General features: G+C 39.3%; 1 protein-coding gene across 2 annotated transcripts in view; it reads right to left on the minus strand.

The window, feature by feature from the left end:
- Window positions 1-5,050: 5,050 nt before the first annotated feature.
- Window positions 5,051-26,068, minus strand: part of TGFB2 (transforming growth factor beta 2) — an 85,651-nt gene continuing 64,633 nt past the window's right edge. For both annotated transcript variants that reach the window (XM_058533690.1, XM_058533692.1), the window contains 5 exons: window positions 15,071-15,203; window positions 14,838-14,948; window positions 13,165-13,342; window positions 11,804-11,957; window positions 5,051-7,550 (listed from right to left, as the gene is read on the minus strand). In XM_058533690.1, coding sequence (XP_058389673.1) covers window positions 7,392-7,550; window positions 11,804-11,957; window positions 13,165-13,342; window positions 14,838-14,948; window positions 15,071-15,203 — 735 coding nt within the window. In that variant the 3' untranslated portion in view covers window positions 5,051-7,391. The remainder of the gene's footprint in view (window positions 7,551-11,803; window positions 11,958-13,164; window positions 13,343-14,837; window positions 14,949-15,070; window positions 15,204-26,068) is intronic.

The raw sequence follows: 26,068 nt of genomic DNA on the forward strand, positions 1-26,068 counted from the left end.
CAAAGTCAGGGAAAAACCTAAAGCAATTCTTTCATTTAAAACAGGTAATTGAAAATCATTCCCTTTGCAATTTCTGGTAAAGTTATTTATATCTACTGATTCAATTACCTAACATTTATATTAATGATTTCTCCAATATAATAGGATCTAGTTATGATATTTCAAAAGAGGTATAAAAATAACATTTCCTCTATTGCCTCTGACCTGGAATGTTAGTAAAACCAGGGTCCTTTTTTTTTTCTTTGTTCAGCACATAAATTATCGTTGCAGAGACAAGAGGAGGGCATAGAATAGAGCAACTGATTTAGTAGATTAGTAATAAAGAGATGAGATCTAGATTTTGCTAGAATTACAAGGTAACAGTCTTTGATGGAAACAAAGGCTTGTGTTAGCTTAAAGCCCACAGACAGGTTTGCAGGGAAGCTTTTGAAGCTTATAATGTCCAGGCTTTTCACTTTCATGACCCCTTTCTAAGGCTCTGAATCTAATTTTGTATTTGTAATTTTGATTCTTTTTTTTAGGAAAAAAACAATCTTCCCTCCTTATATAAGCTTCCGGAACACAAAACCTGGATCCACCCTTCTAAAGCCTGTTAGCAAAGGGTACAGCTTATTTCCAGATAGAAAAGCAATGTCATCTCAAGACCAGTGACTCAAATGAGCACAGTGAGTGTTTTGGCTTTTTTTCCCCCTTAAATGCAGCAGAAAATGTTGTCATTATGTGAAGATACATTAATGAAGATTTCCATGGACTGGAAGCATTTGATCCAACTACCAACTACCATGTGGTTTTCACTACCACATTTGTCAGTCAGTGCCAACCGTTAGGCTGATCCCTAAAGAATTGGTAACATTCGATAAATCATGACCTACAAAAACAGTTTCATAAGATTTGACCTCATTGTTCAATTATATGTTCATTACAAAAACAAAAGCTTGTCGTATAGCTAATGGGAATAGTTTACCTTTTGTTTCTGAACAGAGCAGCTTTCAAATTCTATACCAGAGCTGTCTAATAGAAATAGAACTTCTTGTTTCTGGTTCCACATGTAAGCAGCTTGGAAGTCGCCACTCCATCCTAACAAATGGTAAAAAGCTGAGCAGACTGAAAACGCAACAACGCTTCTTGGATCCTAAGAGAGAGGAGGACACAGGGCAGACAACTGCCCCCAGGGTTGGAGAGACAGATGGGCAAATACAGATCATCACTGCTTCCCAGAGCAGAGACTCACAAGCAGGAACCACTGTGGGAACCAGCACTGGGGTAGGAAAACCTGAATGGTAATTTACGAATTACTGGAGGTTCAGTGCGGATAACTGAGTTAAAAGCTCTAGGGTGGACCCACTCGTAACGGGGGTTCCCCACAATTTTGTGAGATTTACGTCTAGGAGCTCAACCAAATCCCCATAGTAAATACTGGAGAAAAATCTCGTAGTACTTCTTGCAGGGGGACGGGAAAAGGAACCATTTTGAAATATAGTAGTTTCCCCTTATCTGCGGTTTCTGCTGTTTCAGTTACCCGCAGTCAACTGTGGCCCAAAAATATCAAATGGAAAATTCCAGAAATAAACAAGTCATGAGTTTTAAATTGCACGCTGTCCTGAGCAGCGTGATGAAATCTCACGTTGGCCTGCTCTGTCCCACCCGGGATGTGAATCATCCCTTTGTTGGATCCCCAGCCATTGACGTTGTCTGCTCCTGACACCCAACCATCAGCATCGTCATGGCTCAATGATCCTCCTTCTGAGGTATCATCAGAAGGTCGATAGTAGCCTAACGCTACTATAGTGCCTACGTCATTCACCTCCTTTCACCTCATCCCGTGGGCATTTTATTATCTCATATCATCACAAGAAGAGTGAGTACAGTAGAGGAAGATATTTTGAGAGAGACCACATTCTCATAACTTTTAATACAGTATATTATTATAATTGTTCTATTTTATTATCAGTTATTCTTGTTAATCTCTTACTGTGCATAATTTATAAATTAAACGTTATCATATTTGTCTACATATAGGAAAAAACATGCTATATGCAGGAGCTGGTCCTATCCACAGTTTCAGGCATCCACTGGGGGTCTTGGAACACATCCTCCAGGGATAACAGGGGACCACTGTACACCAGGGCATTCTGTTCTTATTAACAAGGTCTGCCCTCGGGGGAAAATAATTAACCAGAGGCTAACCTACTAGGGTTATCTTCAGAGCCTAACTGGCCTAGGGAAGAGAAATAACCAACTCCAGCCCATTCTAGCCATCCTGTGTCACGTAAGCAGGGACAAAAAAACTGAGAAACTCTTGTGAAATTCACAGTCCAAAGTCAGAAGCTGACTAAAAGACTGAGACCTAATCATCGGACTATGGAACACTTCCCCTTAGGAAGCAATTACTACAGGCCTATTCACAGCAGTTCCTTTGACCCAGTACATCACGTCCGGCTATCAAGAAAAAATTATGAGACATACCAAAAGGCAAAAAACACAATTTGAAGAGACAGAACAAGCGTCAGAATCAGACATGGCAGGGATGCTGGAATTATCAGACCAGGAATTTAAAATGACTATGATTAATATGCTGAGCGCTCTCACGGATAAAGTAGCATGCAAGAACAGATGGGCAATGTAAGCAGAGAGAAGGAAATCCTAAGAAAGAACCAAGAAGAAATGGTAGAGAAATAGAATGCAAGGTACGAATGCGAGCCACATGTGTAATTTTAAATATTCTGGTAATTGTATTAAAAAAGTGAAAAAGAAACAGGTGAAAAGAATTTTGATAATATACTTTATTTAATCCCATATATCCAATATAGTATTATTTAGACATGTAATCAATATAAAAAATTGATGAGACATTTTACATTCTTTTTGTTTTTATACTAAGTCTTCGAAATCTGATGTGTATTTTCCACTTGTGACATATCTTAATTCAAATTAGCCATATTTCAATTCCTTGAAAGCCACATATTAGCCGGTAGCTAATGAATTGGACAATCAAGTGCTAGACCCTCCTATTATGACCTGGGTGAAATATGAGGTAAAATAGGTTAACAGAGAACAGTGCCTGGCAGGTGCTCAGCCAACTGTGGTCCTCCTTACCATTATCTTAAAAAATGCGTCGTCAACTGGCCACTTTGTCTCTCTCTCTCTCTTTTTTTTTTTTGGTGAGAAAGATTGGCATCTGTTGCCAATCCTCCTCTTTTTGCTGAGGAAGATTGTCCCTGAGCTAACATCTGGCCCATCTTCCTCTATTTTGTATGTGCTTCACTGCCACAGCATGCCTTGACAAACGGTGTGCAGGTCCGCGCCCGGGATCCCAACCTGCAAACCCAGGCCGCCGAAATGGAGTTCACCAAACTCAATCACTATGCCACCAGGCTGGCCCCCGACTTTGTCTCTTTTACTTGAATTTTAGTTGGTGGACTTAGGCAAAGCTTAATATAAACATTTCTCCTCTATTTTAAACCGTTTCTGGTCAGTATGTCACCAAAAGTTTAACAAATAGAATTACAGAACATTCTCAGGAATAACTGATGGCTTGATCTATTTATGAGATTAGAGTCTGGAGGGGTTATACATTCAGTATCAAGATGAAGTATGGGCCCAGGTTATAGTCTGAATATAAAAATCTCATTACAACAGGCTTGCCAAGAAGCCAAAAACTGAACAGGTTGGGAAATATCATAAAGACATTTACTGATCATCAGCTACAGGGCAAGCAGCAAGCAAAGTACTTTTCATATATCCGTTCACTTAACAGGGGAAAAAAACACGCAAAACTCTGTACAGCATCCTCATTTTGAAGATAAAGAAACAGAGGTTCAGAGTTGCTTGACAAATTTGCCAAAGTTGATACAGCTGTTAGGTGATTCTTCATTACCCTATGATACCCTCCTGTTCTCACTCATCACATAAAGGGGATGTGGGCTGGAGTGATAGGTCTAGTACTGGCCCCTTGCAGAGAAGAATGAACTTATTGTCTTAAAGTGAAACATTTCCTCTATTGATGAGCTGAATATAAAAGATGAAGCAGATTGTGAAAAAGGGAACTATCTTCTATTCTACCTAAACACTTGAATTGATGGTTTGTTTCTATGTGATGTTTAGACAACACAATAGCACAAATTAGTTCTTTCACTAGATAAAGGGAGACACCCAGATTGAGCCACAACTACTTTTTTATTAGTTCTATTTATTAAGAGACTGGCAACTCCCTTGCGAAGTCTGGTCTTGGAGGGAACAGCCAAGGAAATTTGCAGGAATAGGGGATTTTTGGTGCAGTGGTACTGGTGAAACGGACAGAGGAGTGGCTGCTCCCAAAGACCAACCCCAAAGAGCACGTGGCTCTTGTTATATCTGGCTGGCTCAGCAACTATTCAAGTTATGGGGCTACAGGGGATACTGTCTAGACCAGTTCTTTTGGCCCCGGGATTGGCAGAACATAGAACCAGAAAGCCAAAGCATGGTCCAAATGTCTCTCTGCATTTTTTCTGGTAGACAGTCAAATTGAATGAAAACTAAATCTCAAACAATTACCAAATAGCAATACAGAGGGGAATAAAAAGACTGCACAGGGCTTTCTTCTTGATAGATACGTCCTGGCTCCTGAGCTACAAAGCATGCCATTTCTGGAATGAATATCTTTGAGGAAAAAACACAGTCTTAAAGATGGGGTGACTTTTCCAGCTTGACCTCAGTCACCTTGCATCAGAGGCGTTCTGTGCCCTCCACGATGACATCATGATAGGAAAAGACACATCCACATGTAATTGAAATAATTTATTTACCACTAGAGCACCACAAAAACAGACATACATTGTGTTAAAGTACAGCGTAATCAGTCATCAAAATACAAAACAGCTATTCTTATATTCCATTTTTTTTTAAACCATGCCAACCACAAAATTGTACTGCTGCTTAACACGTAAAAACTGCTGCCCCACCCCACCCGCATACTACCATCTCCCCCCTTCCCTCCCTCCTCCCTCCTCTCCCACGGCAATATTTACTTATGGGAAATAAAGACCTTATAGAACTCCCAAACTAAAAAAAAAAAAAAAAAAAAAAAGATTCAAGAGATCTTAAAATAGAGCATTTAAAATATTATCAGTGCATTCATGAGGAAAGACAAAATAATACAAAACAAAAGATCATTCTATCTGAGAGGAAAAAAATACCTGCAGAAATAAAAGTGATTTACATAGAATTAATAGAAAAGTGGAAGAGAAAAAACTCAAATCTGGGATTGGATTACATCCAACACAAGGGTTGTTTACTACTGTGGCATCCCATCGCTTGCCTTTCCAGTTTTCGAACTTGCAAATCCAATTCATCAATTTAATTAAGGGTCAGGAAATTCCAAAAAAGAAGCATCCTCTATCAAAGAACTTCACTTTGGATTCACACCTCATTGTGCTGCTTTTCAGGTGAAACTGCAAATACTCCATTACCTATTAATTTTTGTCTTGAAATAAGAGACAACTGACAAACTGACATATTCTACAAACTCTGACATAAGGTTACCTTCTCTGCAATGATGTGGGAAATCATTCATTAAAGCAAGATAAATCGTAGACTCGGATACAGAGAACTCTCATTCAGAGGAAAGAAAGAATGTTTTGCTCATGGGAGAATTCGGCTTGAGCCTTTCCAACTTTCAAAGAACATCTATAAAAACCTTAACTTCAGGGAAATAAACTAATGACTTATGCTGACCTGGGGTTTTCTTCTCCCTTAAAAAAAATCGACTAAAATGTAAATCTTTTCGTTTCCCCCTTAACATTAGAAACCTGATTAAAGGAAATGATGTTTCCTATGAACTGTCTGCTCTTTAATAATAAGAGAATTCCATGAAAATGCTCATTAGACCAAGTGAGAGAAACCTTTCTTAACTCAGTCATCAAGATTCTGAGTTTCAGTCAGATGGTTAAGCCCTTGCTAAAACTAACACATTTCACCTCAATTATCTATGTATCTATAGTATTCCCCCAATTTTCCTAAAGTAGAAGATTTTTAACGTCTGAATTGATTAGTAATGATGCTTAGAAGATGAAGGAAGACTACTGAACTTAAATCTATCCTTTTTATAAAAGGAAAAAAAGGAACACGTGAACTCAGGTAGCTTATGTCATAATAATAAAGAAAGCACAAAGCACAGGTGGAGTGAATACTATAACACATGTATTTCTAGTGCAAGTCAAAATATAGGGGCTTTACTCAAAAGTACTGGCCAGCTACAGGAAACACACAACTTTGAGTAATCATTAAAAAGAGCCCAAATTTAAGTCCAATCTAAATCAAAGTTGACATTATTACAGAATATTAAAAATATGGTAAAAATTTACACATTACACATAAAGTAGTTAACGTTTTGATTTAATAGTTTGCAAAAGAGATCTCCAGATGTGTTTCCAATTACACTGGCTTCTATACCCAACTATTGTAATAATATAGGTATGGTTACATATACCAAAATGAAGGAAAACCCTATAGCAGAGCTGTACAGCAATACTTTAAGGTCTGAAGTTTGACCAGTACATATCAAAACATTTCAACATTTCACTGGTTTACTAAACTGACGAAGAACCATTTACAATTAAAAAGAAAAAAAAAAATCTTACAGACTTATTCTGACTGAAAGTGTTCTTTATTAACAGGCTTTTCAGTTTTGAACCTTACAAGAAGCTTCCTTAGTCAGCTGGTACATAACGGGTCTTTTTAGGGTCTTTATCTCAATGCAGACTTGCTTGGTCATATAGTAACTCGCTGGGATTTTCATCCTATGACTATGACCTCTTTTTTTCTGGCTCGTTTGAGTTCAAGTTCCTTAAACCCATCCATGAGTTTCTGGCAAAGTATTTGGTCTCCACTTTATACACCTGTTTTATTTTCCAAGGGCAACGAAATGTTCATTATATAGTAACACACAATAAATAACTCACTGTTAACTCTAGGAGTAAGAATGAAGAGGGCAGCTATTGCATAGCAATACAGAAAAATCAGGTGAGGCACGGGATAGGAACAGTATGTACAGCAACTCCACTTAACGGGATTTTCCTGTTTTTTTTTTTTTTTTCTTTCACATAATTAACACCAACAAATTCTTCCAGTGTTTATTTTTTTTCTTAAAAAAAAAAAAGGTTTTGCTTCTTGTCTCTCTCACTTACAGAGTAGGTGAAATGTAGAATAAAGCCTTCAACTTTTCTTGTTTCAGATGCCAGTTTTAACGAACAGAACACAAACTTCCAAAGTGTTTGAACTGGTACCGTTTTTCAAAATTTTTTTTTAACACTGATGAAGCAAGGCTCTCTCATGTTTTCTTGTTACAGGCATTGTCGTTGTCATCATCATTATCATCACCATGGGATTATCCTCTGGCCACTTTTCCAAGGATCTTAGCTGCATTTGCAAGACTTGACAATCATATTAGAAAGCTGTTCGATCTTGGGTGTTTTGCCGATGTAGTAGAGAATGGTTAGCGGTTCTAAGTCCTGGGACACACAGCAAGGAGAAGCAGATGCCTCTGGATTTATGGTATTATATAAGCTGAGAACCTGAAAGGACACACAGAGGAAAGACAACATAGGGAAAGACAAAAAAAAAAAAACAACAAAGGCAATTATTATTATTATTATTTCCTGAGAAAGATTCGCCCTGAGCTAACATCTGTGCCAGTCTTCCTCTATTTTGTATGTGGGTCCCCGCCACAACATGGCTGCCAACGAGTGGTGTAGGTCCACGCTTGGAAACCAAACCCAGGCCGCGGAAGCAGAGTGCACTGAATTTAACCACTAGGCCACAGGGCCGGCTCCAAGGCAATTATTACTTTTTTATTTTTACTTCTTTTGCTTTTTTTTCTTGTTGTTTTTTTGTGTCAGGAAGATCAGCCCTGAGCTAACATCTGTTGCCGATCCTCCTCTTTTTGCTGAAGAAGATTGGCCCTGAGCTAACATCCATGCCCATCTTCCTCTACTTTATACGGGATGCCGCCACAGCATGGCTTGACAAGTGGTGCGTCAGTGCACATCCAGGATCCAAACCTGCGAACCCTGGGCCGCTGAAGCGGAGTGCACAAACTTAACCACTACGCCTCCAGGCCGGCCCCCAAGGCAATTATTTTTTAACGAACCATTCTGTATTGTTATCTTATCAGTCAGAGCACTGAGTAGGCAATTTAAATTATTTTTGGTTTGCAATTTCCTTTTCTTAACCCCCAACTGTGATCAAATTGGTATGTGTCCATAGCAATCACTGCATTCCCCATTTTCCCACAGAATCCTTTTCTCATACATCATAAACAAATGATTCTGTAAAAGTCAGATTGGACAAAATTGATTATTCAACAGATTTTATAGATTTTCCAATAAGTCTTTACTTTGATCACTGCTTTGCTGCACATACTTCTCAGGCCCTCAAAACACTTGGTCCTTTTTTTCGTTTTTTTTTTTTTTGTGAGGAAGATCAGCCCTGAGTTAACATCCATGCCAATCCTCCTCTTTTTGCTGTGGAGGACTGGCCCTGGGCTAACATCTGTGCCCATCTTCCTCCACTTTATATGGGACGCCGCCACAGCATGGCCTGACAAGTGGAGCATCCGTGCGCACCTGGGGTCGGAACCCCGGCCGCCAGTAGCGGAATGCGCGCACTTAACTGCTATGCCACAGGGCTGGCCCCAGTCCTCTTAGTTTTAGGTGTTATTTCTACACTCCTTTGTAATTTAAGTTGTTTCCTGAGTATGTATTTTCAATTCCCACCTAGCTTAAGAGTTCCCTTAAGATCAGGGACTCTATAGACTTTGTTTTTACTTTACAGCCCTAGTAAGTCTTCTCTGGACAAAATAAGACTCTGGTGCTAGGTGAGGAAATGAATACATGGATAAGTAGAAAAATAAATTTTTTTATTAAAATTCCTAACAGAGCTTTAATCTACTCTTAGGTACAGGAAAAGACACCTGTCTGCAATGTGAAAGCTTTCTTGCTAAGTGTCTTCTCAGTGTAATTTAATGTCACCTAAATTTTCATTGAAAAGATAAAAATCTCTTCATTTATCATTGCTTCATGAATACAATCATGCTAAGAATGACATCAAAGGCAATCTATATGTTTTTTTTGCTGAGGAAGAGTCACCCTGAGCTAACATCTGTGCCAATCCTCCTCTATTTTTTTGTATACGGGACACCTCCACAGCGTGGCTGGTGAGTGGAGTAAGTCCATGCCCGGGATCTGAACCCGTGAACCTGGGCCGCTGAAGCAGAGTGTGGGGAACTTTAACTACTCGGCCATGGGGCTGGGCCCAAGCAATCTGTATTCTTAATTATTCACTTTCTTATATTTTGCTTAAAACAGTAATAATAATAACAATAATCAACCCTCTATTTAGCTTTCTATGTGGTAAATGGTAGTGGCTAAATTGGAAGAGTGGATAGCGGGTCCTAAAACAGAATGAAGAGAAAGTTCTATAATTAATCCTACACCTTTCACCCCATTCTATATCAAGGGGATAAGTGACTTTTACCCATGGAAGTATGTAGGTTCCCCAGTGATGATAAAGAGACATTTCCAAGGATGCCATTAATGTGTTAGTCAAACAGCAAGTGACCTTTTCCTCGAGATTCACTGCAAATTTTTCAGCCTAAGACAGAAGATCCGTTCAGCACAGCAACACTGACTACTTTATTAAGCTACCTCTGGCTTCTTGGGTAACTGTCCAAACCACATATTTGTGACCATGACAGTTATTCTTCCTCTCTCCTTGAAAAACAAGCATGGTCTCAGCCTTCACACACTCCCTCTGTGTATCAGGGAGGAGAATTATGTTTCGACTTGGCAACTGGGCCTTGCCCCACATTACAGCTACTGTTGCCACAGCCCAGATGAAGCAGCCTGGCCAGAGAGCTCAGACAAAGGGACAGGCATGAGCAAGCTTCCCTCACGTGGCCGAGCACATGGTCAGCCCGGAATGCCAAAATCTACAGGGGAGCTGGGAAAACAGCTGCAGGAAGCGGAGCCATATCTGTCAACTTAAAGTCTAGCATATGTAGGCATTTATAAATAAATAGACTTCATGTTCCACTAACACATGATTTTTCATATGAATTAAAGAGGGAATTTTATAACACAGATTGTCTAAAATAATTGATAACCCTGAAACTCTTGAATTCGGCTGAACGCATTATGTGATCTTCTTGGCAGCAGATTCATTTTCCTACCCTGCAGAGAAGGCAATTTTTATAATGCCTCTTTAATAAGGAGATTTACGGAGGCATAACCCAAATGTGTAGCCACATTTTAGGAATTAAACTCAGTCAGACAGAGCAATCAGAGGCCTGGTTATAAAACAAGGAGGCCTGCATTCCAAGCCTTGGTTTGTCACCAACCATTTGATCTTGGGCAAGTCATCTACATGAGCTAACCTCCAATTTCTTCAGAAAAGTGAAAAGTTTGGACAAAGTAACTTATGAAGTCCCTTCCATCTCTAAAATCCTACATTATGAGGCACTGGGAAGAAGCATTTAGACAAATACCATTGTTACATAGAACAGTCTTTGCTAATCTGGGCTGGGAACCCATGGCATCCTAGGACCTGCCTTCTGACTTAGCCTTCCATCCTCATTGAAGTAACTTGATAAAATATTCAGATTCTTGTTTATTTTGGGTTATATTCAAAAAGACTAGAGATACGAATTTTTAAATCATTTTCACGTATATCATCGTTTTGTTCTTCACATCAGTTCTCGAGTTTGGCATTATTATTATAAAGACTTTTTTTTTTTTTTGGTGAGGAAGATTGGCCCTGTGCTAACATCTGTTGCCAATCCTCCTCTATTTTGTATATGGGATGCCACCACAACATGGCATGGTGACAAGCGGTGTGTTGGTCCGAGCCTGGGATCCTAACCCACGAACCCTGGGCCGCCCAAGCAGCGTGAGTGAACTTAACCACTACACCACAGGGCCAGTCCTAAACATATTTTTTATCATACACATTCCTTTTTACTGATAAGATATTGAGGATCAGAGAAGTTAAACAACTTTCTAATTGTCATACACTAGTGAATCACTATCCCAAAGCATCTGCTGAGGCCCTCAATGTTCTTTCTGATATGACAGTCCCTGATATAGGTGACAACAGATCCTTTCTTTAGATGTGAACCTGTGTCCCTTCATATCTTAGCTGTAGAGGACACTATGTGATATGTTGATTCCAAAAGTTTTTTCTAGCTGCGTATTTATGCTGACAGCTGTTAAGAATATAAAACAAAGAAAAAATTGGGGCTGGCCCAGTGGTGTTTTGGTTGGGTTTGCGCGTTCCACTTCGGCACCCTGGGTTCGCTGGTTTGGATCCTGGGTGTGGACCTACGCACCACTCATCAAGCCAAGCCGAGGCAGCGTCCCACGTGGAGCAACTAGAAGGATGTACAACTATGACACAACTATCTACTGGGGCTTTGGGGAGAAAAAAGGAAAAAAGGAGGAAGATTGGCAACAGATGTTAGCTCAGGGCCAATCTTCCTCAAAAAAAAAGATACTTTAAAAAAATGTAAAAAAGAAAAAATTAAACAAAATTGTTCTCAAGTTGCTTGTAATCTAATCGGGAAGGCAAAACCTACTGTTCAAACTGATGAGTGTTACTTTCTGATTTCTCCTACAGCCTACTTCTTCCTCATCATTCAACAGGATTTCTCCATCACCCATGTAGGCATGATGATGAAAAGGAATCAGGTTAATTAGAATTCGTTTGGAAATACTATCAGCAGGTACACATTAGCAACCCAAGAATTGAAGAGGCAAGTTAGCCAAATACTTACCCTGCTGTGCTGAGTGTCAGAACTCCATAAATACGGGCATGCTCCAGCACAGAAATTAGCATTGTACCCTTTAGGTTCATGTATCCATTTCCACCCAAGATCCCTCTTGAAATCAATGTAAAGTGGACGTAGGCAGCAATTATCCTGCACATTTCTGTTAAAAAGAAAGAGCAATGGAGATGTTAAAGCTGATTTCCCCCCGCCCCTCATCCCAAACCAGATAAACGACTCATTCATTTATTCAACAAATATCTATGGGCTAATACCACAGGCCAGGTTTTAATGGTTTTATTGTAATCTCAAGGGACTTCCATGATGGGGTGTTATGGTGATTCACTGGACTACTTTCCCTTATGAGTTCTGTACCCTGACCCCCTTATCTGCAACCTCAAAAACCAAACCTTTTCCTTGAATGACTAGATATGAGCAGAGAGGTGGCTGATGGAGACCAAGCCCTTTCCAACCACCACTGAGCAGTTTTATGCCATCCAGCCTCTACCGCCCTGTCAAATATAAAATGGATGAAGTACAATGGCTATTTTCAAAGAACCATCTAGGCATTTTCCTTTGAGAATAAATTCTTTATTTTATTTCATGTTCCTTGATCTAGGAATGAACCAGAAATCAAGAAACATGGAGTCTTGCTTAGTGTAACCATTGGTTCTGGTAACCCAAAAATGCCATTTTACTCACAAATTCTGACACTTTGAGCACTTTATCAGTGAGGACCCCTCACTGCCCCGTAGCTCTTGAAATAAAGAGCGAGCCTTCCTCTTCCCAGGCTTGTTAGGAAGCCACAGAAGAACATTCACACTCTCCCTCCTTGAACTCTCATGGGAATGGGAAATAAATTCGTGTTGCCCTCACTTCTCTCATATTCTGTAGCTAAAGACATGACAAATAGCATTCTTCTTCTGTCTCTCTCATCTCTGTTACTGTGAAAGAGGAATGACCATGAGCACTCTGCAGTGAGGGCGAAGGCTTCATACAGATGGTAAGTCTTCCTAATTAGGGAGCCGCCATCCTGCACTTCAAAGAAACGTGTATTTGCTCTGGGGAGCAGAGAGCTCATTTTCTTCTTCAGCCCCAAAGTGCTTCAGAGGGATTTGGGGGGAAAATTCAGGGGGCTAGTTTTCTCCCTTCACACTTGGTTCATTGCTAAAGAGCTTATGAATATAACAGAGAAATAACTGTGTTAAGCCTCTGAGAAGAATGGTTTATGAGACAATGATGGCTATACTGTACCGTACCTGGCTTTCAGTAATGGGTACAGTTCAAGTCAATTTGTATTAAAAGAAAGGGCAAAAGAAGCACAAGAGTTAACACAGGTAATTGCTTTGTTTTGTTTTTATTTCTTTTACCTAAAGCAATAGGCTGCATCCAGAGCTCGCTTCTTCCGCCGGTTGGACTGTTGTGACTCAAGTCTGTAGGAGGGCAACAACATTAGCAGGAGATGTGGGGTCTTCCCACTGTTTTTTTTCCTAGTGGACTTTATAGTTTTCTGATCACCACTGGTATATGTGGAGGTGCCATCAATACCTTGAAAAAATGCATTTGGGTAATAAACATTTAGCTTTACTTTCATCATATATAATCAGCCATATTTTTTTTCCTTTGTATATTGTCACAAATAGCAGTGATGACCACAACAGCAGCAGCAGCTGGCTATAGTCATTCTCCACGGAAACAGATATGGAACAATAGGACTACGAACAGCAGGTGACAATGAACACTTACAAATTGGGCTCTTGTCAGAAGGCAGTTCAATGTCCAAGGCAGGGCTTGCCGGTTATGAAAGTTACTACTGAAGAAGTCTTTGACCTACAGTCTAAGGGCAGTCTCGGCAGTTTATTTTGCTCAGTTTAGGTTGTGTTCAACCCCTCAACGACCAAACACAGACCAATAGAACACACCTTGTCACCCACTGGTTCCCTCTCTTCTTAGGACTACCAAACTCAAAAGACTTTCCTAATAGACATAAACTGAGACTTACACTAAATTGCAGTGAATGAGGTTCAAGTGAAACAGAAGTCACCTTTACCTAATGCTATTTTGGGAAGCTGTGAAGAAAGAGCTTTTTCATTTATTTTATGGCATCCTCAACACTTTCCTGATTCCATCTGAGATTTAGAAACTCGAGCTCCCCAAAGCATGCTCAAGAGACTGCCAGTTTAAGCATTTAATCTCTACACTCCAGAGAATCATGACTATGTTAGAGCCTGAAATAAATCCCTAGACCTCTGGGAGTATTTTTCCATGAGCAAGAGCCACTGTAGCCTTCTGCAAGTGGATGGAGGTCTCGGGGGGGTGTTTGCTAGGGAAGCGAAATTAGCTCCGTGACCTGGTGGTGTGGGGCTGATGCTGCTGCCCCAGTACATATACAGGACTTCCCTTTACCTCTCATCATCCAGTGACTCAATAGCTAATACATGAAGCGACTCGAACACTTGGCATCTCTTCATTCTCCCTGACTTTTGGCTAATTCACTAAAAAGTTAGCAAAAATATGGGGAATACTAAAACTTTGTTATGCGTTTATAAACTATTATAAAAGACTGATAAGAAAGCCACTGGAAGTATTAGGCACCAGACACATGTCTTTTGATACATGTAAGGTTAAAGAAGCCAGGGTGCGAGGGGACTCCCTTCTGTGAAATACAGTTGTGGGTTCCTAACATTGGTTTGGGGGATTATCAGTGGAGCTCCTTGAATGCATGCTATCTTCATCTTCTATAATATTGGCATGGATGGAAAGTGGGTTTGCTTCAATGAAGAAAAGGAGGCTTGATAAGTCAGTCAGTTACTATTGACCAAATCATCACTGGGCATCAAGCAGCGTAAACTGGGAACCAATCCCTTTCTTCCAGTCTTTCCTGCCTCCATATATCTTTCTCCAACCATATCTTTACCCACACAAATGAAACTCCCCAGGCCTCGCCAAACAATCCCATGTTCACATGCAAACTGACTTCACCTCCCATATTATCCACACAGGCCCTTCCCTCCCCTACCTCACATGACCAAGTTTCAGTTACCTGCGAATCTTGCTTCTAGTTCTTCACTTTTATTGGGGATGATGTAATTATTAGATGGTACAAAGGTGCAGCAAGGACAATGTAAACTTATTTTAAATCCCAGGTTCCTGTCTGGAAAACATTAAGTCAAGGAGGTCATTTGTATGTGTGTCCATACCCTTAAATCTGCAATCAACTTGCCATAATTCAGGGTCACTGAACATCTAGGGAGGAAAAGAGAGGGTGGTTGTAACCTTTATGATGGAGCCATTCATGAACAGCGTCAGTTACGTCAAAGGATAGCCATTCGCCTTCTGCTCTTGTTTTCACGACTTTGCTGTCAATGTAGCGCTGGGTTGGAGATGTTAAATCTTTGGATTTGAGAATCTAGGGAAGAAAAGAGCAAGAGGAAAAACTCAACTGGCATACGGACAGCATGACTAAACCAAAACCATTGACAGTATTCCAATTCATTACCTAAATTTAGCTCCATTCTAGTATATCCATGTATTGTCATCTCAACAGCACGGCCACGTGCATAAAAACATACCACCAGGCCATTTGCCATGAAAAATAGAGCTACTAAATCAGCTGTGTGTTATGATAAAGGTGACAGGAACCATAAAGCCAAGTGTCTAAAAGAAAGTGACAGTAATTATTTTACTTTGCTGACATAAGCTTTGCAAGATTTCAGCCATAAATTCTATGCTATTAAGTTAATGGTTTTGTTGTTCTGCTTCCCTATTTATTTAATTTGGGGAGCTGGGATGTGGGGAGGGACCGGAGGAGGGGTCCAGTTCAGAGGACCCATGCTCGCCCTCTGAAGGCCCTGAATTATAAATCTCCTTCTAATAAAGAGAGAAAGGTCCCAGCCTTGGTTCCTAAATCCACCGACATTAAAATAGGTGACATACCTCAGCCTTCGAGGTAAGTCTCTAGCTGGGATTTTTACTCTCAATGTGACCTATGATTTATAAAGATATTCCATATGCTGCAGACTAAGAGTTAACTGGGGCAGGAGCAATCTAGCACAGCGTGTAGTAAGAGTGGGAAAGTAAATCAGCCTGAACACTGAGGCTTCAGAAGCATGCATTTATTTCAAATAGGTAAAGAGCAACTGCATTATGTTCTTGGGTTTTTATAGGAAGTGAGCATTTTAGGTGGTTTTTAAAAAATTCTGTCTGTCTTTAAATGATAGTGTTTTGTGAACCAGTCATATCACGATCCTAAGTCTCCTAGAGCTGTAATAAATCCCTACCCATGTCCGGCATCCCGCCTTTCCTCAGTATTTAGGGGCTCAAGCCCTATCATTTTATGCTGCCTTTCCTGATATTGAGTCTAATTGTTCTGTGGTCATTTCCTCTCTACGGGTTTAGTCTCTCCAACAAGTTCAGAAGCTTCTCCAGGGCAGGAATCATGTCTTCAATTTGACATCATTTCAAAGCACAGCACTTGATGTAATCAATGTCTATTAAATGACTATCTGAATATCTGGAAGATTTATTGACTCTCTTTAAACTTTGTAAATCAAAAATGCATAATCATCCTGCTGAATTTAAAATGGACTTTCCTTGCATGTGTGTATACGATTGGTTTCAAGTAATTTGGCAACAAATGCTTCCTAGAATATTTGGCATCAGAGGAGACTTCTTTTTAAGTGTAGAAAAGGAAAAAGATTCATAGCATTGGACTTTGGAGCATTCTTATGAATTTTAGACAAACCTTAGTCTACAGATCTGCCCTTAGGGTATAACAAACTCCACTAAGTGAAGAGAATATAGAGGTAATCATGATTCTATCATGGGCAAGAGATGCTGTTTGTGAATTAAAGGAGGCAAATAAACATGACTTGAGGGCTAGGCACACTGGGCTCTGGGATTGGCACACATTATTTCCTTTAATTTAAACCCCAAAATGTTCCTATAAGGTAGATTAGGAAACTGAAACTCAGGGAGGTTAAGTAACTCACCCAATGCCTCACAGGGAACAAGTGTGGAGAGGATTTAGCAATCCCAAGTCATTTTCCCTCTTCAATGCTGGATTTTTGAAGGCCAATAGAGTTGTAGGAGTCAGTGTGGGATTATGATTCACCCTTCCCCCTTTCCAGATGACAGAAAACATTCAACGATATAGAGGCAAAGATGTTTAATAAGAAAGGCTGGTACAAGATGAAAATATAACATGTGGACTGTATACACAGTTAATGCCAACATAAACCTATAACTTTAAAGATACAACTTAACAGCAGCCAATGCTCTGGAAATCAAACCTTGCCTTGAAAACACTCCCAGTTGGGCAAATAAGACACCACTTATCCAATTCAGAATAAATGGTATAATTAACCTAACACAGAAAAACAACGATAAAACAATGGTTGAGAAGACATTTTCAGACATTTCCATGTGCCTCACTGACTATAAACTAGTAACACATCCAGAACTCATTTTGCTATCTTTAAATTTCTTCCCCTAGTTGACCTATAATGATGCATTATTTTATAATGCTTTGTATGTTTGCTTTGCTCCTAATTATCATAGTGTATATCTTATTCATCTTTATATCCCTAACACTTAGACAAACTGTCTAGAACAAACCATTGCTTTCATTGCTGAATTAATTACATGCATATTTATGTATATCATATAGCAAATGTCTACAATATCTATCTATGAGATATATGAGCATATGTATAAGACCCCGTGTATGAAATGAAGACACAGAATTTCTTTAAAAAGTCATGACTACATTGACCAAATGGGGAGAAAAAACACACACTGGCAAATCTGGAAATTCTGCATCTCAAAGAGAAGGAGTTAATCGAGATTATGTTATTTAAAAGCAGACCAGAGGGGAGAAAAGAGATTCTGAAACTTTTTTCTTTTTTAAATCTCAATGGAAGATAAGTGCTTCCTCAGTCACAGAACACTGGTAGGTTCTGACAATGGACAATTTCATATTCTCACACGGGTGAAAGATTCTCCATATCTTTTTACCAGTTCAAGAACAGGTCAAGAAAGACAGCTAGTTAGCTACATAATCCTGAAACACAGACGTGACTTTGGTCTTGAGGGTTTGTTGTCTCGAACTGTATGGCCAAGGAGTTCTTAAACCCACTTGTTGCAACTTAACTCCATTCTTTCTTATCCAGTCGTCAGTAGGAACAGAAAACAGCTGCTTTCCATCACTCATAGTATATCCCTCATATTCTTGGAGACTATTATTAAGTCCCCTTCAGCATGCTCACGCTCTCTCTCTAAGCTAAATAAACCCAGTTCCTTCAGCCCATATTTAGAGGGCCAATTTCCCAAACCTTTAATCACCTGGGTCACTAAGGATGAATGATGCTCTATAAAAGTACTCCTCCTACAGCTTCGTGATTTTGTTTCAGAACTGGCTAGAAAACCTTCTAATCACATTTCAAAGTCTCAAATCTTAACTTGAAAGGTATCTTCTTTCTAAGAATAGGCACAACTTCCCTAATCCCTGTTTATCTCCCATTTATCACCCACGCTAAACTAAACTGTGAAGGAAAAAAATCAACCTGTTGCAATTATCAATTAGCACTTTCTTAAATTCAAAAGTTTATACAAAAATGACCAGTTTGGTCAACTTGCCGTTCTATTTTAGCCTTTGCTGTCTGCCTCTCTCCAATCTCCCCACAGCAAGTGTATTGAATGTTAACAGTCATGGATATGCAGCTGTTGTTTTTTATTTTTCTGGAGCCACAGTCACTTCTAAATTCCTTTGTATATCTTATTATGACAAAGATAATTTAGTTGAATCATAGAAGCTCTCTTAACTGGCCTCCATTTAACTGGCCAGATTAACCAGAATTCTCCATTTGTTCTGAGATATATATTGGCAGATGTCCACAGCATGCTGGGGCTCATTGCCGGAAAGCTACTTGCTAGTGTGCTCCAAACACTTCTGGTTTTACCCGTTGAGTTATATGCTTAGCAAGTACCACTGGTATATGTTTCTAAACCTGTTTATGATAGTTGGACTTGATATTGTAATTACACAAGTTAATTATAAACTGATGAAATACAGGACCAAAAGTAAAGAGAACTGTTGCTTCTATGAAAACCAAGGTAAATGCCTTGGAAAGTCTTCACAAAGACAAGTTGCTCAAAAAAAATTTAGTTTTGGAAAAAAGTTTGATGGTTCCTCAAAAAGGTAAATATGGAATGACTGTATGATCTAGCAACTCTACTCTTAGGTATATATCCAAAAGAATTGAAAGCAAGGACTCAAACAAATACTTGTATACCAATGTTCATAGCAGCATTATTCACAATAGCTGAAAGGTAAAAACAACCCAAGTGTCCATCAACAGATATATGAATAAACAAAATGTAGTATATACATACAATAGAATATTATTCAGCCGTAAAGAAGAATGGAATTCTAACACATATTACAATATGGATGAATCTTAAAAACATTATGCTAAGTGAAATAAGCCAGACACAAAAGGACAAATGTTGTATGAGTTCACCTACATGAGAATAGGCAAATTCATATAGCTAGAAAGTTGAATAGAGGTTACCAGGGGGAGGGGGAGTGGGGAGCTATTATTTAATTGGTACAGTGTTTCTGTTTGGGATGATGAAAAATGCAAATGGATAGGGGTGATGGTTGTACAAATTGTGAGTATATTTCATGCTATTGAATTGCATACTTAAAAAATGGTTAAAAGGTAAATTTTTTGTTATGTATATTTTACCACAATACAATTTTTTTTTCTAATTTTAGATGTGGGAGAGACAGCTATAAAAGAAAGAAAGACTATAATAAAAATCTAGAAGGATCCTGCACTCAGGTTGCTCAGCAATTGTCCTGAAACTTCTCTCTCTTCTTCAAAGAAACTAAAAACTAGAAATCATAGATAATGCACTATGGATGTGATTTATGCAAAAAACAAGACACAGATTGGCAATAAGCAGAGCCACAGTCAAAGAAAAGTCCTTGCCCTTTTATAAAACACTCAGCAAATTGTGTGTGTGTGTGTGCATGTATTATACATATATGTACACATACTTTTTTTTTTTTTTGGTGAGGAAGATTGGCCCTAAGCTAACATCTATTGCCAATCTTCCTCTTTTGGCTTGAGGAAGATCAGCCCTGAGCTAACATCTGCACCCATTTTCATCTATTTTGTACGTGGGTGACTGCCACAGCATGGCTTGATGAGTGGTGTAGGTCTGTGCCTGGGATCTGAACCCACAAACCGAGGCCACCAAAGCAAAGCATGCCAAACTTAACCACTATGCCACTGGGCCAGCACCTACACATACATATTTTTTAAGTTAAAATATAGAGTTTGCACCTCTCTCTCTCTCAAGTTTTTATAATCCCCTGCTTTAGCTGATTTTTTTCTTTAAATAACAGACCAACAATTGTTCCTGATTAAATTAGAAAAGAGGGCTTCTAATATATTGAAAATGAGATTTAGCTATCTCTGGGTTAGCTACCACCCACAGTGATGTTTGAATGTTACCTTCATTACATTATTGATATATACACATTATCTATATGTGCAAAATACCCACATATAGCCTTTGGCAAGGCTCTTAGCTCTTCACTGAATTACAAAACTCCCTACACAAAAGGATCCATTCATCTCTCTGCCACTGGAAAGCAGCCAATCAGGGAATGGATAGAGGTGAAAGTAAATGATGCTACCCAATAGTTTAGGGGCAAAAAAAAAAAAAAAAAAGAAGTCTAGATGCAAAATTATAGCCAGAGGAAATCTTAGTCTTAAAGGAATAATGCTGTAAATCAACTCAGGATTTGGCTTCAACACCAAAGGCGACACCTTTTCCACTCCTGTGGAACATGGCAAAGAGTTATAAGAAAGCATTGAGAATTCTTCCCATATTCAGACATCAATGGACCAGCAGGAGAACCAAGAGGCCAATTCAACCAGATTTCTAATGGAAAGGGAAATTTAAGAATAGGGCTGTAGAGAAAAACTGACACCAGGTAACTAGTATGGGCCCATCTTGTTGTTGTTTTTAAATGTATTTAATGTTTTTAATGTTTAAATGTATTTAAATATTTTAAATGTTTGCAGTGAATTGCAGAGTGACTGACAAACGCTGAATTAAACATCTCCTCTGCTGGCTATGAGCACCATTCTCTCAGATCTGTCTGACCTCAAGTCACTAACTTCAGTCTCATGAAATACTAGTGTTAGAAAGGCACTTAGAGGCCATCTGCTCCAACCCACTACAATTCACTCTCTAACATCTCTGTCTTTGTCTGAAGACCTCTCATGACAGTAAACTCATTACTTTTTGAGAAAGGCCATCCCACTTTTGGACAATTTGTATGTTGGAATTCTTCTTTATCTTGGACTTAAAATTTCCATCAACTAGTCTTAGTTAATCATAGTACCATTGCCTCATATTCAAACAATCATTTCAGTTGTTCAAATATTTTAACATTTTCACATTTTTTAGTTTTCACAAAAACCCTGTGAGGTGGGCATCATAACCCTACATTATCTACATTCTATAGCTGAAGGAAAAGAAGCCTGCAGCACCAACCTGGGTTACCAAAGCCCTGTTGGAACAGCCTAGACTAACATCTTGCCCTCTTAATACCGGTGGAGAGGGCTTTCCAGTACTATATTTTGCTCTCTGGAACAGGAAGTAAAATTCTCTTTCTTCTTCCCAGTCACAGGAGGTGACTTCCCCCAGCTGCTTCCTTCAGGACTAGGTTCGAGGTGCTTCACCATCCTTGGCAAGCCCCTTTGCAATGTCCTTCTTAAAATCAGTTCCTCAACAAACTCCAGATACAGTCTAGCAGAATATGGAGAATATACAGGATATGCCAAATGTGAAAGGAATCGCTATTGCTTCCCTTGTTCCGGTCACTAGTTGTAATGCAAACTATTTACTTTTAGCAGCAGCCACATCACACCATTGAATCATGGTAAACTTCTTATAAACTAAAACCTTTGTTCTTACACAAACTGTTAAGTCACCAAATCCTTTCTGGAATGACACGGAATAAAGAGAAAGAAATAAAGGAAGGCAAAAACAGAGGGAAGCCTGCTTTTTCTAGCCCAGTGGTTCTCTAACTTCAGCCTGCATTAGAAATATCTGGAGAGCTTATTAAAACACAGATTGCTGCGCCCCATCCCCAGAGTTTCTGATTTAATAGATGGGAAGTTGGGGGCCAAGAACTGGCATTTCTGACATGTTCCTAGGAGACACACAATTTGCTGGTCCACTCTGAGAACCACTGCTCTGGTCTATATTTATGCAATCCATTTTCGAACTAAATGCAAATTACTCACATGTCTGTGTTCATTTTGAACTTCTTATTTGACCTTGGTTTTTAGCCTTTTGGAATCTCTCTGAATCTTAAGTTTGCTATTCAACATAGACATTTATCCTTCCTAGCCACCTAGTACCAGCAACCGTGCATCCAATGTCTTCATCAGATTGACGATAACGCTGTGGGATAACATAAGGTCAAAACCATAACCTGTTGATGGATCCTTAGGTACTTATTTCCTGGATGGCCTTGTTTCTTTAATCAACACTCTGGGGTACGTTGTATACAGCAGAAAAAAGTAGAATTTCACTAGTTTAAGTGAGGCATGAAACCCTGTTTAAAAACAGGCCACAAGTCTGGCCCATCTTCACCAACTGGACAATCCACTCCATTTCTTCTGTGGTCCTTTAGGTGTCTTTGAAGAACCCAAAGGGCTTGCCAAGGGCCTTTGGAAATCATTAGTGTAGTGAAAGGTTCCTAGGCTTTGAAGTCAGACAAACGTAAACTGTCATTTACTGGATCTGTGATTTTCTTACTTATGAAAAGGGTTAATTAAACCCACCTTGCATGTTTGTTGAGAGAATTAAATGACACAGAGTAGGCACAGCACCTACCACATTGCCTGGTATGCAATAAATGTGAATTATTATTATTATAATCTTGTTTCTTACCTGGTCAAAATCTTCCAGAGGCTTCTACTGTCTAGCGAATAAAGCCCAGATTCCTTAGGTTAGTATTTAAGACACAACTTGCCACCAAGTCTATCATCCTAGACTCACCTCTCACTCCTGGAAGCCAAATGTAAACATTATCCCTAAAACCTATATTACACATCCCAAACTCTGTGTTCAGCCTAGTATCCCTACTGGAATGCCTTCCTCCTCCTCTGATTTTTACCTAAAGGCAAAAACAAACAAAAAAACAAAAAAAGCTTTCTATTTTTCAGTCCAGCTTTTCAACAAAATGGTTACATTCATTCTAAAGTCAGTTTTCTTTTCCTTGCTCCCTAAGCAATTACTGGGTGTGTCAAGCAATTAGCCCTTTGCGCACGGTGGCTTCCAGGGTAATCTTGTATGTGCGTAAATGTCAGTTTCTTCCAACGGGATATCAAGCTCCTAAAAGATAGAGGGAAGCATAAATTTATTTAAATGTCCACAAACCCTGTATTCTAGTTTGCTGACATGAGCAGCTTAAGGAATATATAGTTACTGATTTAATTTTAGAGGAATCCGACTCTCTGGGTTGAAATCTTGATAACACCACCACTTAAGCTCAGGCAGATAGACAAACAGAACACACTCATGAAGGAATTTCTTGGCTTATCCACAGGAAGAACAAATGATCCTCCAACACACCACTTCAACATTCATACTCTGAGGAGGCTTTTGTTCTTCATGACAAAAACCAATAATAATACCTACATGTAATAAAATATTTAATATAATCAGTAAATTTGTTTAGTGATTCATTCATTCATTGAATAATTGCTGAGCTTCTCATATGCACCTGAGTCCTTATTTATTCATTTGTTTGAATTTACTTGTAGTTCACTTCCTCCAGTTTAGTTCAACAGATATTAAGCACTGGCTGAAAGCAAGCCATTACACTTTTATCCCAGGCCCACAAGATGGTCCCCGTGCTTAAAGGAGTTCACACTACAGTAAGAGAATACACACATCTCAACAAAAATTAAAGGAATGTGTTCACAGGGCACAATGAGGTCACTGAGATAGAGCATCTGCTATAGCTTAGTGAGGTCAGGGAAGGATTCCAGGAGCAAGGAGAGGCTAAAAAGGTAACTACCAACATCCGAAAAACTGGCAAGGATACTGGGCACCAAGAGAACACCGTCCAGGTAATAGAGATGTGCTGGCTTATTAGAGAAGAGAACAAATAAATGCATTTTCCTTTCTCTTCCGGGCCTTTCCTCCTTTCTACGCGCTGTACGCTTGGACTGATGCAGAGTTTGATTGACAGGTGTATTAGACTCCCCGGGAGGCCCTAACAAAGCATCACAAACTGGGTGGCTTAAAACCACAGAAATGTATTCTCTCCCAGTTCTGGAGGCCACAAGTCAGAAATCAAGGTGTTGTCCGGGCCAGGCCCCCCCTCCCCAAAGCTTCCAGGGAGGGATCCATCCTTGCCTCTTCTAGCATCTGGTAGTTCACCTGCAATCTTTGGCGTTCCTTGGCTTACAGCTGCATAACTTCAATCTCTGCCTTTGTCTTCACACAGCGTTCTCCCTGTGTGTCTCTGTGTCTTCATATGGCCGTCTTCTTATAAGGACACTGCTCATATAGGATTAGAGGCCCACCCTACTCCAGTATGACCTCATTTTAACTTAACTAATTACATGGCAACAACCCTATTTCTGAATAAGGTCACATTCTGAGGCCCTGGGGATTAGGAATTCACCATACATTTTTTGAGGGGAGACAATTCAACCTATAACAGTAAGTATTCATACACTATGCTGGGTTGAGTATGTTCTAATGCTCAATCTGACTGTGAAGTTCTTCAAAGCAAAGAACAATCTCTTTCTTATTCTCCCACAGAGTCTCTTCCACTGCAGTTTACACAGTCCCTCCTTGGTAAATTCCTATTGACTAACAGACTTCATTAGAAAGACATAGATGGTCAAGTAACAAATAAGCACCTGAACAGTCAGACATACACACACACACACACACACACACACACACACACACACACATATATATACAGTCACGTGACACATAACAATGTCTCAGTCAACAACAGACCACATATATGATGGTGGTCCCATAAGATTAGTACCATACAGCCTAGGTGTGTAGTAGGCTATACCATCTAGGTTTGTGTAAGTACACTCTATGATGTTCACACAAATGACAAAATCACCTAATGATGCATTTCTCAGAATGTATCCCTGTCATTAAGCAATGCTTGATTGTACATATATATACATATGTAGAGAGAGACATACATATATATAGACATACATATATATATATATATATATATATATATATATCAAGGAGGACAGAAAGAATCATCACACAGTGTAAGCAATTTTATACTGTATTTTACCCTTTCTACTTAATATATTTCATTATGGGAATGAAAATAAGGGAGAAAAAGCAAGAAAGTGAATTCCCAAGTAATAGAAAGTGGGGCCTTATAGAGAATCAGAGCTGAGTGAATGGCTTTTCTTCCACTGAGACATAAATGTAGCTCTCTGTTCCCGTTCAGCTGCAGCCTCCTTGAACAAAGCTGGGTCACTTGGGGGGTGCCTAACAAACCAACACACTGCATGATTATCCTTCAGAAGTGGCTTCACAGACCCAGTGCTTATCTTGCTTCTCCCATCACCAAGTCCCGTAATTGCCCTGGGTCCTTTGTAATCGCATCCCTCTAAGAGGTCGTAAGTAATGTATACCTCACCAGAGCTTTGTGAGAGCCTATAGAGTAGACTTCCATGGAATATACATCAGCTTCAAAAAAAAGACTCACATAAAAATACAGTCTCTTCGGAGCTCAGATATTTACATTATCATGTCACTATTAACTCTTTCTCTTTATAGTACACAGTAATGCACATTGATATGTTCCTATATTACACATATCCATGTGCAATTATGATAAAGTATGGCATACATAGATCTTTAATGACTTTTATGGAAATGGCACCAGATATGTCTTCATGCTACACACATGCAGACACACACAGACACACACACAGACACACACACACACACACACACACAGGAAAGCCTCTCTTCTGTGATGAAAACGCCTTATAATTCTCTATTGTTTCCTTTATTTTTTTTTCATTCTCTACAGATGGGCCTTTGTGCTGACTGCACATGTGCATAAACAAGTAAATTCATTTCTACAGGTCTGAGAGATGAAGGAGTCCTTTGTGTGAACAAAAAGTCTCTGAGATGCTACAGCTCAACAGCATTCATAAGATCATCCTATATAAA

This window comes from Diceros bicornis, chromosome 38 (genome assembly GCF_020826845.1).
Source record: "Diceros bicornis minor isolate mBicDic1 chromosome 38, mDicBic1.mat.cur, whole genome shotgun sequence".
In the NCBI taxonomy this organism is placed as follows: Eukaryota; Metazoa; Chordata; class Mammalia; order Perissodactyla; family Rhinocerotidae; genus Diceros; species Diceros bicornis.